The sequence below is a fragment of the Mastigoproctus giganteus genome, chromosome 10, assembly GCF_048544385.1.
Source record: "Mastigoproctus giganteus isolate SK-2022 chromosome 10, ASM4854438v1, whole genome shotgun sequence".
Lineage (NCBI taxonomy): Eukaryota > Metazoa > Arthropoda > Arachnida > Uropygi > Thelyphonidae > Mastigoproctus > Mastigoproctus giganteus.
Window position 1 is genome coordinate 221,080,248 of NC_143584.1, and position 15,941 is coordinate 221,096,188.

Sequence of the window (15,941 nt, forward strand, 5' to 3'; positions counted from 1 at the left end):
TTTTGTGCACCATCAGAATTTTCCATGGCCTCCAAAATGTATAATCTTAACAAGCTTCTTTTAGAGTTATTAGAAAGTTATATTTTCACTGGACTGACAGCTTAGTGATCATGGGCCATGGCTAGTAGGCTTCCATGATAGATCTGTCACTTTGTATAGTGGATGGCTCCAAAAGACTTAGTATACATCTTTTTGGATTGAATTGTGTGGATTCAATCTACAAAATAAGTATGCCAAAGAAGTGGTTAGCTACAAGACTTTCTAAAATTATAAATGAAACCATTAAAATATTTTCTGTTTATATTAGGGTTGCCAAAAATTGTAATAGAATGTACATGAAAGAAAATGGGAAAAATTACATTACATTCCATTTTATAATTTTTTATAATATATTTAATAATAAAGAAAGCAATATTTTCTCAATATTGGAAAATTCTGAAATGTTTATTGACAGCCTTGAGTTTCACAGCTATTTGACATCTGCATATAAATGAGATGCCGTTCATAATGGCGAAGTCTTGGAGCACCACCTTTTTGATCTGCTTGCAGTAGTGGTCCACAGCAAGTTAAAGCTCCACAGTTGTAATCCTCTGAGCACTTCAACATACATTCTGTTGTGAGTTGCTGATCTTGATCCTAGAACAACAAAGTTATCACAATATATATATATATATATGTGCAGGAATGAAATAATGTTAAATTGTAAAAATGTAGAAATGTAGAAGACGTCCTGTAGTTTAAAATACCCGAAGCAATCCAATAAATGCATAAATATATGCATATATTTAACGACGAATGTAATGTTCTATCTCAGATAGCATTAATCTGATTTGTTAATATAATCTTATAATATCCCAGTTCTACGCTTTAGTAATTTGATTCTATATATATATATAAAAATATATTTTGTGTTATTATTGTTAATGTCTAATTGATTATTTTTAATTTATCACTTGCTACGTTAATGCCATTGCCCTGTGGCAATTGGACTATTATACGTGCTTGATATATATTTTTTATTTTGATTGCTTAGATTACTTAAATTTTTCTGGTATCTATTTTGTATAGGGTATTAAGGTGTATAATGAACAGGAGATTTAGTTAGCGTTTTTAGTCTAACCTATTCCTGGGGGTCTGTAATGGTATTCAAATTATATAATATATAATGAATTTAGTTTTAATTATAATTATTTTAACATTAATTAATCATCATACAGTACTAACTAACTAACATTCCCTCACCTGGTCATCTACCCGCTACTTCATCGGGGGCTTTGAGCGGATCGATAGCCAGTTTTAAAGGAATGTCTCATAATTACCCGTTTCTGTTATCTCCTTACCAGTTTTGCCTTAGCAGTGAGATTATTTTGCTCTTTAAGTCTATTTAATTAATTGAATATGGATATTTTTATTTCAATTTGTTTTTTAGTTTAATTTTAATTTTTGAAAGTATTTTTATCTTAACATCGGATTCGGCAAACTGGTAGAGGGGAAACAAAGCCCGTATTTTTTTTTTTCCGCATTACACCAATTTTTTTTTTTTTTTCCGCATTAATGTTAAGATAAAAATACTTTCAAAAATTAAAATTAAACTAAAAAACAAATCGAAATAAAAATATCCATATTCAATTAATTAAATAGACTTAAAGAGCAAAATAATCTCACTGCTAAGGCAAAACTGGTAAGGAGATAACAGAAACGGGTAATTATGAGACATTCCTTTAAAACTGGCTATCGATTAGCTCAAAGCCCCCGATGAAGTAGCGGGTAGATGACCAGGTGAGGGAATGTTAGTTAGTTAGTATTGTATGATGATTAATTAATGTTAAAATGATTATAATTAAAACTAAATTCATCATATATTATATAATTTGAATACCATTACAGACCCCCAGGAATAGGTTAGACTAAAAACGCTAACTAAATCTCCTGTTCATTATACACCTTAATACCCTATAGAAAATAGATACCAGAAAAATTTAAGTAATCTAAGCAATCAAAATAAAAAATATATATAAATATATATATATATATATATATATATATATATATAAACCTGAAACACGAAAGATATTAGAACCTATATTGCTTAGTAGCATGCATGAGTTGAAGGCTGAGAAGACAGAAGATACTTGTTGACATTAGACTTTCTATGGATTGTGATTTTTGGGAATAGATATAAAGGAAGGTTGGTTCAGAAAATAGAAGCAGAAGAGATAAATGAGGAGGAGGTTGACTGCTTGCAGCATATCTTCAGACTGGTTTGGAAGAGAGTGGAAGAATTACAGATGCTGGTTCAGAAGAACAGTGCCCATGGAAGTGGGCACTGTTCTAAAGAAAACGTGTGCAACTAGAGAAAAAGCATGGAGCAGAAACAGAACATCTGCGAGACAGAGAGTGGACAGGCATTGTAAAGAGATGATCATTAATTCACTTGACTGCCCTCTTTTTAATGGTGTCTATAAGCCTGAGAGAGATTTTGGCATCATACACTCAAGATGTGGAAACAGTGTTGTATGGTAGAGCAGATTTCAGATTTGTACAGAGTCAATAACTGTTTAGAAGAAAAGTAATGCTGTGAGTGGAAAAGAAAACCAAAGCTATTTGCGCAGGGCATGGTCTCTGAAATTGCAAGATGGAATATAGTATACTGTCATCAGCAAAACTATGAATGGGATTTCCAATCAGTGGAATAGTATCATCCGATATACAAGAGAAAGCGAGAGAGAAAGAGATCTTAGAAGATAAAGAGCCAACTGCCATCACCTGCAATGAGCATTCAGAAAACTGGATACCCGTTTGCAAAAAATTTCAGCTTACAAGATGGAAGTTTGTTTAGAAGACTTCTATGACAAACACGATAAGGTCTTGGAAATTTCAAGAGAAGCTGCTTGAATTTCACTATACTTTTCTGTTGTCAACTTTGTCCTAAAATGAATAACATAAGTCAGTGGATCAACACTGATCCAAAAATCGTTACATAAAGTCTTAATTAGGCCAAATCTTGAGTACTGTATGCAAGTTTGGAACTCCTAGGAAGGAAAAGTGCAGCAAATAACAATAAGATTAACTGTGGATATAAAGAAACATTTGAATAGAGAGAGAAAGGGGACCTCAATTTTTTTTTGCATTGCCAAGCCTCAAGACCAGACATCTACTTGGAAACTTTACTCGGGTATTTAAGGCTTTGAAAATAAATTAAATAATGAAGATATCTTTATTTCTTTCATAGTGTCACAAAGATTAGAGAAGGATAGTTGTAGACTTGAATACTCATGTAAATTTAATGAAAAGATGGACAAATATCTGGGTGAAATCAGGTTATCCCCCCTTCCCATTTTTAAAGCTGATGCTGAATAAACCTGACTTTTTTAGTTTGCCTTTATGTTAATATTAATACTACATTTAGACAACTAGAGATTCTGTAGTAATAATTAACAAAAATTCTCTTAGCTAAATAGAATATAAGATAATTTAATAATTAATATTTAAGCATACCTTATAAAATTCTGGCTGGATAGTGACAAGAGTGATACCTTCATTATGAAATAAATGTTTCACTTCATCTGATACTTCTATATATGTAGAGGGTGACTGAAAGACTATATGAACAGTGGCTATTGCTTGGGAACTGGTCAGGCGCCATACATGGAGATCATGAATATTAAGAATGCCTGGAAACTAACAAAATAGTTTATATAAATATAATTTTATTGGCAGCTTTTCTGTTAGCATCTTTAATACTATTTTTGTATTATTTTACTTTATTATAAGATTTTAATTTTCTGCCTACTGTAAAAGCATTGGAATTATTAGATTTTATACATTGTTTTGATTGATCCAACTAACCCCCTCCACTTTTTTCCCATATCTAATTCTCTTTACCTAATCAATTTCTTCATATGGAGGAGTTATACATGTCTCTTCTACAAGGACTGGTTCGAGAAAGGTTGAACTTGCATGGCCAAACCTTCTTGAACAAAACAAAATTATCAAAACGTTCTGAGATAAAATTTTAAAAAATGCTGTCACAATGAATCCTGTGATTTTTCTGCTGCTATTGGAAGTGAATGTTAATCTTCCTCCCCTTTTGTGTGGTTTTCTATAGATCTAAAACATAATGGAACTTCCACCCTTTTAGTCCAAATTTTAGTTCTGAGAATAAGGATAAATTAAAATGAGCTAGAACAGTAAAATATGGGGAATAAGAGACCAGAGCTATGTTGCCCTTGGTTAAAAATTATTATACATTCAGGGTCTTATATGAGCAGATCTGCTTGAATGTAAAAAACAAGTTGTTGATTAGGGACTTTTTTTTTTTTTTTTTTTTTTGGCATCTGCGAGATCATGCCTCAAGTATTTGACTCCCTGAGCCAAAGTATGAATCTGCATTTTTATACAAAAAAGTTTTTACAGTGAGTACTTGAAGATGTGCTGTGAAACCATGTGAAAAAATAGCTTCTGGAGATTAATTATTGCATCATAACAAATGCTTCTGTTGACACCAGTCTAAATAAATATTTGACAATATCCACTGTATTGGCCAGATCTAACTCCTTATACTTTCTTTCGTACCAAAACAAAACACATGCACTCTGAAATTGTACTCTCTATTAGCTTATTAATACTAGGTGGCAACATTCTAAAATTAGAGATTTTTTAACTATAAGTTTGGTGCTGCATGCAGCAAAGGTAATGCTAAAAATATTAAATAAAAAAGATAGAGGGGAACAAGGGCCAATAAGTGTAATGAGAATGTTGACAGAAAGATATCAGAAAAACGAACAAAGATGTATGTATATGTTTCATAGATTTGGGGGAAGGCTTTTGATCAGGTAGATTGGGTTAAATTACTGAATATACTGAAAAAGATAGGAGTCAATCAAAAGGAAGAAGAATAATTAGTATATTATATTGAAGACAAAAAGTAATAGTTAGGGTAGGACAGACTGAAAGTGTACAGATAGAAATAGGTGTGAGAAAAGGATATTGTCTGTCCTCCCTGACCATTTAATATATATGTAGAAGAAATAGTTAAAGAGGCATTTGCTAGAGGAAGTGTGGACAAAGGAGAAATGAATGGGGTGAAGATGGTGGGAAAGGTTATTGAGAGTCATTGATATTAGATTTGTAGCTGATATGGCACTGGTGTGAGAGTGCTACATCCTTTATTAGACTAGACAAAGACAGTAGGAAATTTAAAATCGAGAAAGGAGTTCGACAAGGAGACACAATATCTCCGAAGCTGTTTACTGCTGCCCTTGAGGAAGCTTTCAGAAGATTAGACTGGTCGCAGAAAGGAGTCAATGTGAACGGAGAGTACCTAAACCATTTACGATTTGCAGATGACATTGTGGTCATAAGCCACGATCCCAAAGAATTAGAGGAAAATCTTAATCAGTTATGCACAGTTAGTAAGGATTTTGGACTAAAGATGAATATGGCTAAAACAAAAGTAATGATGAACAAGTATGCCACGGAAAGGGAAATAATGATTGAAGGAGCAGTAATTGAAAAGGTGGAGTCATATACTTATTTGGGACAAGTTATTAGCTGTAATAATGATAAATGGCTGGAAGTCAAGAGAAGAATAAATTTTGGATGGATAGCATTCAGGAAATATAGTCACGTACTGAAGAGCAATATCCCAGTTTGTCTGAAACGTAAAATAATGAATCAATGTATACTCCCCACCATGACTTATGGAAGTGAAACTTGGGCACTCACCAAAAGAATGGAAGAGAAGCTAAGAACTACACAGCGAAGAATGGAACGAATTATATTGGGAATCAGACTGTTAGATAAGAAGAGAAACACATGGATTAGGCAGCAAACTCAAGTAAAGGACAGTCTTATCAAAACTAAAGAACTAAAATGGTCTTGGGCAGGACACATAGCTCGAAGACATGATGACAGATGGACTAAGAAAATAACAGAATGGTACCCAAGAGGAGCTAGAAGAAAACCTGGAAGACAAAGGCGGAGATGGACAGATGAAATTCATGAGTTTTTGAGTAGTAAATGGATGGCCAGTGCTCAAAACAGAAGGAACTGGAAAGTTGCTGGAGAGGCCTTCATCCTGCAGTGGATTGAAAATGGCTGATGATGATGATGGCACTGGTGAAGAAGGATTGCAGATAATGCCTGTAAATTGTATGTGTTCACAAAATAAATACATTTTGTGAACACATACAATTCTTCACAAAAAAAAATAAGCTAAAGAAAAGCTGATAAGTTTGCAATGAGAGTAAATATTCAGAAAACAAAGAATAGAAAGGTGTGAGTTAATTGAAATTAGAGAAGAGAAAATAGAACAGGTGAGCAAGTGTAGGTATTTGGGAAACATAATGATTAAAGAAGCAAAGAACAGCAGAGGAATAAGAATAGCAATGGATAAAAATTTGAGAAGCAAATAATTATGTGGGAAATTTGAAAAAAATTGGTATGATGTTTGTACAGAGTGTGGTGTTTTCAGAGCAGAGGTATGGACATTGAGAATGGTTGTTGTTGTTGTTATTTTGGTTTTTAGGAGTGTTAGCAACTAAGGCCATGTTGTTCCAGGGATATGCGGTGGTCATTCCCTGACCTTTCCGCATCCTCTGTATTGAGAATGAAAGATATTAAAACTTTGTAAAGTTTTGAGATGTAGTTATGGAGGAGAATAGAAAAGATAATATGGGTCAACAAAGTAAGAAACTGCAAGGGTGGGTTAAGAAGAAACATTGGACTGAAATAATCAGAAAACAGAAGAGAAATTGGATGGTACATGTTTTGCAAGGTGAAGGGTTGATGAAGGATATGATGGAGCGGAAAAGTTGAGGGAAGAGGCACAGAGGGCGACTGAAAAAAAAACTATGCTAGATAAATTGAGAGGGGAATGGTAGATATGGGGAGATGAAGAGAAAGGTTGATGACAGGAGATATGGAGAAGTGATTGTCGAGTTCTGCCTGCCCTTGGTATCACAATCAAGATGATCACAGAATTGCTGGACTCACTCTATCAAATCTCAAGGGGACAAAGGTAGCAGTTTTCATCTCAATGACATTTCAGTTATTCATGTGAGTAAACTAATCATATTTCACCCCATCCTCCCCACACTGGATGGAAAAGACCCAAGTTCAGATCCCATCAATCAGGTCAAGAATTTTTATGAGCCTTTTTCACAATGTTGCTGAGTTAGTTAGTCTGAGGCAAGGGTAGCATGGTTTTTTCATCCAGCAAATCGGCCAAAGAACACATACAATTCACAGGCATATTATATATGGCCTAAGTTGCTAATGCACCTAAAACCCTACAACAACAACAACAACCAACCAACAAACAAGGACAGAATAGTTTAAGTATGGAGAATTTTCAAAGAATTCATCTACACCACAAGCACATCCATTCTATTTAGAAAGCTTGATAGAAGAAGTAGTATGGGACAGTGACAGAACGGAAAGAAAAATAGTTTGAGTTAATTTATAAATACAAATTGCAAGACATCTGTATGGAAACACAAGCAGTTTCTGTGTTCATTTTTTCATGTCTACCTATCATGAGATCTTACCTTTTGAAGAAGTTTCTTTTTTAGTAGAGGCACATTAATGTGACGTGGAATTGTTTGTAGAAGAATCAGTCCAGATTCTTTCACTGTTTAAAAGAAATGTATTAGAATTTTTTCATATTTCATATTTTTGACATTATTTCATAATTTGTATTTCATATTTTTTAAAAAATTTAATGATTTTTTTTAAATACTATATTTCTGGAAAATAATATTATAGCACATTAGCAATACCACATTATGAAAATGCACAGTATTCATTGTGACTTAAAAAAAATAATAATAATACTTGGGTGATGGTGGGGACATTTGATACTACCAGTTTCTTGTTACAAACTTGGCCGGTGCAGCATAAGCCTCAGGCTTCCTTGCACCATATGGCTAATAATAATAATAATAAAGAAACATTTTATTACTGCAAGGTGTAGCTATTAAATAATGAGACTGTTGCAATAAAATAAATATTTCATACCTTACAAGTTATCCCCTTTAGTTGCCTTGGGTTTGCGCACACTATTCCATATGTTTCTTCCAAACACAGAAACATTTCTGGAAGTCATCTTCTGTAAGCCCTTTAATACTTTGGTGTTCTTCTTTTTTTTCTTTTTTCTTTCTAAATGTCTTCAATAGACTGAAAATGGATTCCCTTAAGTACATTTTTCAGTTTAGGGAAAAGAAAAAGTCACAAAGGGCTAGGTCTGGGGAGTAGAGTGCATCTTTACACACAGGGATTTGTTTTTTGGCCAGAAACTGACAAACAGACAGTACATTGTGTGCTGGAGCATCCAGCCATCCTTTCACAATTCAGGTCTCTTCCTTTGAATTTTTTCAAACAGCCTTGTCATAACTTCAAAATGGTATGTTTGATTGACAGTCTAATTTTGTGGGACACATTCAAGCATAATAATTTCTTTAAGTATGTTTTCATTTTTTATTTGGCAGTCTTGCTTTTTTTGCTCTGGGGGATTGTTTTGGCTTCCATTGCATTGACTGTCTTTTAGTTTCTGGGTCATGCTGGAACAGCCAAGTTTCATTGAAAGTAATTACAGTACTCAAAGTGTAGATCTTCAATTTTTTCAAAACATCTTCACAAACTTGGAGTCTTCTCATTCTTTGATTGTTATTTTAAATTTTTGGCACCATCTTGGCATGCACACTTTTCTTGTGCATACATTTTCAGTTAAAATTTGTCTGTTTCTTTGTTAAACGACCATCACTTCTAATCAGTGTCCTTACCCAGTCCATATACTCATCAGTTTTCATGGATACTAGCCATCCTGATTGTTCACCCTGTTCCATATTCTCTCTCTCTCTCTTCCTTCAAAAAATCTTTTATGCCATTCAAACACACGAGCTCTTGACATAGTAGATTTCCGATAAACTTGTCATAACTCATAACTTTCAGTTGGTGTTTTCTTTAGTTTTGTTAAAAATTTGAGGCTGATTCATTGTTTGATTCTTTTGTCTGTCATTTTTCCAACAAACTGCCGAAACATGAGGCAATGAAAACCCGCCTCAATTCAAAGTGAATTAGAATGTTGAAACATGGCTTGTTTCACAGATAGTGCTTGGTGTATAGTGACTCTGCATGCAGTCTCATTATTTAATAGCCATGCCCTCATATTATGGAAAAGTTACTAAATAAAAATTGTAAAAATAAATATCATTTATTTTAAATAAATAAATATCATGTACACAAGATTTATTTAAAAAGTACTATGAAAGCTCCATATTCATGAAGATGAAAGTAAAAGCTCCATATTTTCCAAATATATGGAAAAAAGGTTTTGTTCCACTGATGCAATTTTTTTTTTTTTTTTTTTTTTTTTGAATATGCAAAAAAAAAAAATTAAAAACCTTTATTATAGCATATTATTGTACAGTTTATTTTTATTCAGTTAGCATTAATGAAAGAATAAAAAATGTTACTGACATGAATGTGGAAGTTTCTCCGTGCTTCCAGAAAGTTTGTATAAATGGAGGCTTGAAGAAAAATATGGTTGTCTACTTCAAATTACTCTGGAGGACTCTATAGATTGAGATGGCATTATTTATTGCTCCCTTAAATTTGATGCACCTCTCTGTGAAAGGATCAGCATTTAGAAACCGTTCACTCAAATGACTGTAAAACCTTGTTGCACATGACAGGATTGTTAAAAGCAATTCATGTCACAAATTCAAAAATTAAAGATTGAAATTATTATTTTAATGGTATTGGAACCTGTTACTTGTATCTTGTCTGTAGTGTCAATAGATTTTGTCTATAGAACTGTGTCTGTTCATGGGCTCATATGCATGTTGTGTGGGCTGAAAACTCCAGAATAATTCACTGGAAAAACTCTACTCCCTCTACCTGAGATTAGCTAACTGGTTGAAGTTGACTCAACCTCAATTACACCCAAGTCAACCCAACTTCAGTTAACCCAAGCACGGTACTAAGTACTATAGGTTCTAATACCTCTCGTGTTTGGGGTTCACATAAAAAAAAAATTGAAGGGGACTTTAGAAATTAAGTAAGAAATTAATGACTTTTAGAAATTCTAAAAGTAACTGGCAAAAGTCAGATTTCTATTAAGTGCCTTTCATTCTCCAAAAGTGTACCCAGACCTTTTTTCAGAATTAATGGATATCATGCACTTAAATGCATAAATTATGCATTTCATCCTGAAATGTAATAAACTGTATATTTAAGTTCTTTGCTTTTTTTAATGTATTTTTATCTTTTTTATTCCGTTCAATGATATAGTAACTGGCTACAAAAATAAAATAACTAAATAAAAACCAGAAGATACAGACAAATGTCAGAAAACTTCCAACTAAATTGGAAGAGTTGACGGCATGCAGTGCTTTCACACTGCATACTTTTAGAAATTGGAAAACGAAAGGCACTTAATAGAAATCTGACTTTTGCCAGAACAAAACTGGAAAGAACTGTCAGAATTATGCTTTCACACTGAATACTTGCCAACAGTGCTTTCAAGAAATTAAATATTAAATATAATTTGAACACAATGATGCTGCAGGTGTGAGGCCAGAAACAAGGGCCCCTCTCACACTGTCCACTGTTCTACTTGCCTGGACAAATTTTCCACAAGCAGATCCATTTTCTTGTATAGAATTCTGCAACCTCTCTATAAATAGCCAACCTTAGCATTAGTATCTCTCTTCCTCCAACAAAATTATTTGTCAGATTTAAAGTCTAGAACACTGACAGTGCTCTACTCCAACTCAAACTGTAGAAGAACTGTATCATTGTCACCACAGCCAAGATAAGTTGCTTGGTCACCAAAAACATCTCAAACCAAAACCATAAACTTCATAGATGGATTAGGAATCAACCAAATTTTTATTTATATTTCATGTTCTCTGAAATATTGGATAGACAAAGTTGTTTCTTGGTGTACTAATTAATAGAACTTAATACACAAATTATTAATAAATACATTAGAATATATTACAAATTAATAAAAGTAACTTACAGAAAGGATAGCTGATCACCATTACAACTATGACAGATAGTAAGCTTAGAACTGGATCAATATATTTTCCTGGTTTATCTTGCAATAAATACATTAAGCAGGCAGAAAATATCAGGAATACACTGCTTGCACTGTCTTCAATCACATTCAGAATTATGTATTTTACTGGTAAAGAAAAGCCTATTTTTAAAATAAAAATTATACTTAGTTTGGCAGCTCTTCATTAATAATAAACTTTACACACTAATTGGACTATTTTTAATCAAATACTTAATTCTCATTTTAAATTATTGTAAAGTTTTTAAATACAGTAGAGCCTTGACATTCATGAAAGTTACATTCCTGAAGTTGCCTGCAAATGGAGAAATTTGTACATCATTATTCTGTTATTTTGTATAAAATATATTCAGTATTACAAAAACTATGTTTATTATATATAAGACTCTTTAGAAAGTAATCATCATAGGGCAATATGAGCTCACTAAAGTACTATAGCTTAAGTGGTTGACAAAGTCAGCCCAAGCTGAAATTTTTTCTGTTATGTGAAGACCAGCACTGGAGTTAAGAATTTTGTTAAAAGAAGTTTTTTTAAATATTTTGAAGACTAAAATAGATAAAGGTTTATAATTTTATTATTAAATATTTGTAAGGTTAAGTGAATTGGGACTACTCTTGATAATGCATTACTGACAAAATCACTTTATATGATACATACCTTTCTCAAACGGAGCAAAGTCTGAAATGTTGGGTTCCACAGGTGTTTTATTCTCTTCTTCATCTTTGATGAGAAAGTTCACGTAAACATCATTTCCTTCAATATTCAGATTTTTACTGTGATGTCTTGCATATCCTTGAATGGGGTGGGGGGAATAACATTTAAAAATGTTATTTATTAGCAACAGATACTGCTATCTTAACATAATTCCATATAATAATTATATTATCAACACTTTGTTGGATTGATAGCAAATTAGGTTGTGGGAGGTGAGTTGGTTTCCATAAGCAAGAGGAGAAATAAGGCCAAAAGGCATTGGAATATTGCTTCTGGATTGTGTGCATTCTGTGCATATTTTATGCTACATTGTCATTAAATCAGAAAATATCTGGTAGTACTTACAAAAGTAAAACTCTCTTCATATATATACATTCTATGTGGTTGATTTGCCTGTTCTGCAGGATGAAAAACCAGTGTTGTCTCCAAGACTGACTAACGCACTCACCACTTGAAATGTCCTTTAGAAGTTCTTGCTATCACCAATGGGAATAAATCACTGTGGTCTGATGATGGGACCGGATCAGCTGAGAAAGTGTGCTGCTCATTGCAAAAACAATTGTTTCCACCCATTTCAAATTCAAAGCTAAAAATAGTGTTTAGTATAGCTGAGGAGAGGTTGAGTTACATAATCTAATTCAGCAGATAAGCATTTGCCAAAGTACATTTCTTTTTATACACAACACCCATAAAATTTGTTTGATATAGGCATATACCATCAGGGTCGTATATTAATGCATCCTGTGTACTTTCAGAATACACCAACGGTGCAGGCTAGTTTCTTGTTACTGTGGTAATGTTTTGTGTTGTGGATTTTTATATTTTATGCACTCATTGTTTTTACTAACAACTTACATTATTTATGGCAGCCTTCTATGACTGAATGTATTTTTCACCTATCACTCATTTAGAGGAGTTCCGGGGTACAAAAATATAAATTATTAGAAAAAGCTAATGGACTTGAAGCTCAGGAAGGTTAGATTTTGTCAGCACATTGTCGATGATCATTGGAATAAGCTGCCTCCCTGAGCACTTACAGTTTAGATGGATTGATACCTTCTGACAGTGGAAAGAGTTTGATAACAGTAGGTTGTGCATCTCTGAAATCCCATTGATGAAGGGGCATCATTCAAGTAGGCTAAGTTTGCCAGTCTCAAGATAAGGTCTATAAGTTTGTGTTTTTTTTTTTAACTCCTTCCATCCATCAAACAGACTGATCAACCTTAGGGCATGCAATGTGTTAAGATCCTTCATAGCCTAAATTTCCTTGGTGATAATCCCAAAACAGTGGCATTAACAAAAGAGATATTTAAATTTTTGATGGTAGTAGTTTACAGTATTTTACTAAAGTTACATTTTCATTGTTGCTATAACAGAGTTATGTGAAAACTAGCACTTCAGTAAAGGTAGTAATTAGACTGATGCAATCAGTTAAATGCATTTCAGTTCTTATTAGCCTGTGAAGAATAAATCATTTTAAACTAAATATACTAGTTGGCAGTTGGAAGAGAGAGTTTGGCCTTTCCAATTAACAGTAGACATGACTCACAGGTACCATTATGTGTGACAGTGGGTCAATCCTTTGCACGGAGACTATAAACCAAAACTAAATAATTTAATAAAGGATTAAAGGGTCAGCCATCATATAGTTTCATTTCATTTCTTTTCATTTTGTAAAGACTGTCAAAAAAGGGATGGCAAAAATTATCTTATACTACACAGTACCAAAGTTTATTGCACTAATAAGCAAGGTGTCTGTAGTCATCCATTACTTTCTGGAGCTTGCTCTATTGTCCTCTCAGATTATTTATTCTAATCTCGTCAACACTTCTTGGACAGAAAGAAGTATATCAAATCCAGTTGACTTAGACCAACTTGGAGTTGTTTATTGTTTCAAAATGTATTATATTTTACCTTCAGGGTATCCAAAAGTTGTTGAAAAGATGACACTTAGTGATAGAGAATAGGTATGCTAATACCTTGAATGATATTATCATTGGGCCTCTGCTGTTTCTAATAATAGAAGGATGTAGAGCTGCTGGAATGAGTACAGAGAAGGGCAACAAGATTACTGAATGGAACAAAGGCTTGCTCTTACAAAGAAAGGCTTAAATTCTGCAAATTAGTGTCTGGAGACTAGGCACCTGCGAGGTGATCTGATTGAGGTGTATAAGGCCTTGAATGGGTTCAGCTAGCCCAGTGCTGATGGGATTCTTCCTCTTGCCCAGATTAATCTCCTGAGGGGACATAAATTCAAATTGAGGAAAGACAGTTGCAGAATAGATGTGCGGAAATTTGCCTTTGGCCAGCAGGTGGTTGATTGCTGGAAGTTGACTTCCAGCAATTCAAGGAAGTCTAGTTCTGCCTTAAATAAATTCAAGGCAGAACTAGACAAACATTCGGAGCAAATGGATGGGTGGAATGGGAAGGGTTTGTGATGCTTTATAAACTTGCTTTCTTGCATCATAATCCTCTGTTAATGCTAATAAAACATACAGCAGCCTGAAAGGCAAAGTCAGAGCAATTCCAAAGCCTGCTGAGGGTCCTCGTGAGACAAGCAACTATATGGCTGTATTAGGATTACTAAGAGTAAAAACAGATGAACATATACTTGCTTGTGCACTAATACTAGTAATAGAGTAAATGAATTTGATAAATAAGTCTTCAAATGCAGATGTTATAGGGATAAAAGAAACATGCTGCCATCAGATATAAGCGATGGATAATTTGAATATGGTTGAGTACAATGTGTACAGGAAGGGTGGAGTAATACTTTTGGTTAAGAAGTACATAAAGTCTAAGGCAATGCACCAGTTGGGGTGTGTGTGTGTGTAGTATAATTCTGACTCAGTTTAGTGTGACATAAGCACTAGGAAACCAAAAATTAGAGTACGAGTATGTTATAAGCCAAATTACTATGATGAGTATAATGAACTATACAGACAAATACAGTAAGCCAGTAAATCAGAATGCCTTATAATTAGGAATTTTAACTTTCCAGATATTGACTGAAACTTGTGGGTTGTTTATTCACATAGTAACACAACTTTTCTGGATATACTGGATGACTGTTTTCTACCAGCATCTTAAAAAGGCAATGAGAGAAAGCAGTAATCTTGATCTGATTACCAGCAGTGACTTTTCTTGCATTAAGAATCTCCAGATAAAAAAACTACTATATGGCAGTGACCACAGCATATTGATGTTGGATTTCTTTAAAGATATAACTACTATAAAAGGTAAAGGAAAGGGATTTGCTTTTGCAAAGGTAATTACACAGCTCTTAGACAGTTTTTAAATGGGACCAACTGTGAATTCTAAATGGGGAGCATTCAGGGAAGTAATCACCTGAGAGGGCATAAATTCAAATTGAGGAAAGACAGATGTAGGATAGATGTGCGGAAATTTGCCTTTAGCCAGCGGGTGGTTGGTGGGTGGAACAGACTTCCATCCCTTGTCGTGGAAGTTGATAGCCTAAATAAGTTTAAGGCTCAGCTGGACAGGTATTTCGAACGAACAGAGGGGTGAAGTGGAAGTGGTTATTTTTATTTATTTATGTTACTTTTTTTTTTTTTTTTGGCTGATGCTGCATAAGCTTGCTTTCTTGCATCAAATGCCTCTACTAATGCTAATGCTAATTGTAAAAACTAGTAGACTTTTTATTCAACTAAGAGATACTGTGCAAGCTTTAGACCTAAATAGATGTTAGATAAACTAATGAGACTAGTGGCAAAGAATAAAAATGCATGGGATAGTTATAAATTAACAAGGGCCACAGAAACCTACAAGAAGTACAAATTAGTTTGCAATGAAGTCACTAAGTGGATTAGGCAAGTTAAGTCAGATTTTGAGGTCTTTGGCTAAGATGCAAAGAAAGGTGGCAAAAAAATTCTGTGCTTATGTTAATGCTAGAAGGGAGGGAATGAATTACAGTACTTATGCGAGTTATGAAATGCATAACTGTTGATGATCCTGTTCAGATTGCATGAAGTTTTTAGGGATGGGAACACCAGAAGTACATCAAGTTATAACTGGGAGCTAATTGGTTTTGTAATAACTGAGAGGAAAGTGGAAGAGAAAATTGTGAGAAATTTATTGAAAGTGTGAGCGAAAAGTGAATAAGCCAACTGGGACTGACAGAAT

At 33.7% G+C, this 15,941-nt stretch overlaps 1 protein-coding gene across 1 annotated transcript in view; it reads right to left on the bottom strand.

Annotated features, from left to right (window-relative positions):
- Window positions 1-444: 444 nt before the first annotated feature.
- The window catches only part of LOC150079951 (proton-coupled zinc antiporter SLC30A1-like), a 41,829-nt gene continuing 26,332 nt past the window's right edge, over window positions 445-15,941 (bottom strand). Inside the window, exons 4-8 of the mRNA XM_090383288.1 lie at window positions 11,742-11,876; window positions 11,027-11,206; window positions 7,551-7,633; window positions 3,499-3,681; window positions 445-636 (exon numbers count right to left, since the gene is read on the bottom strand). Of these exons, the coding sequence (XP_090239414.1) occupies window positions 445-636; window positions 3,499-3,681; window positions 7,551-7,633; window positions 11,027-11,206; window positions 11,742-11,876 (773 nt within the window). The remainder of the gene's footprint in view (window positions 637-3,498; window positions 3,682-7,550; window positions 7,634-11,026; window positions 11,207-11,741; window positions 11,877-15,941) is intronic.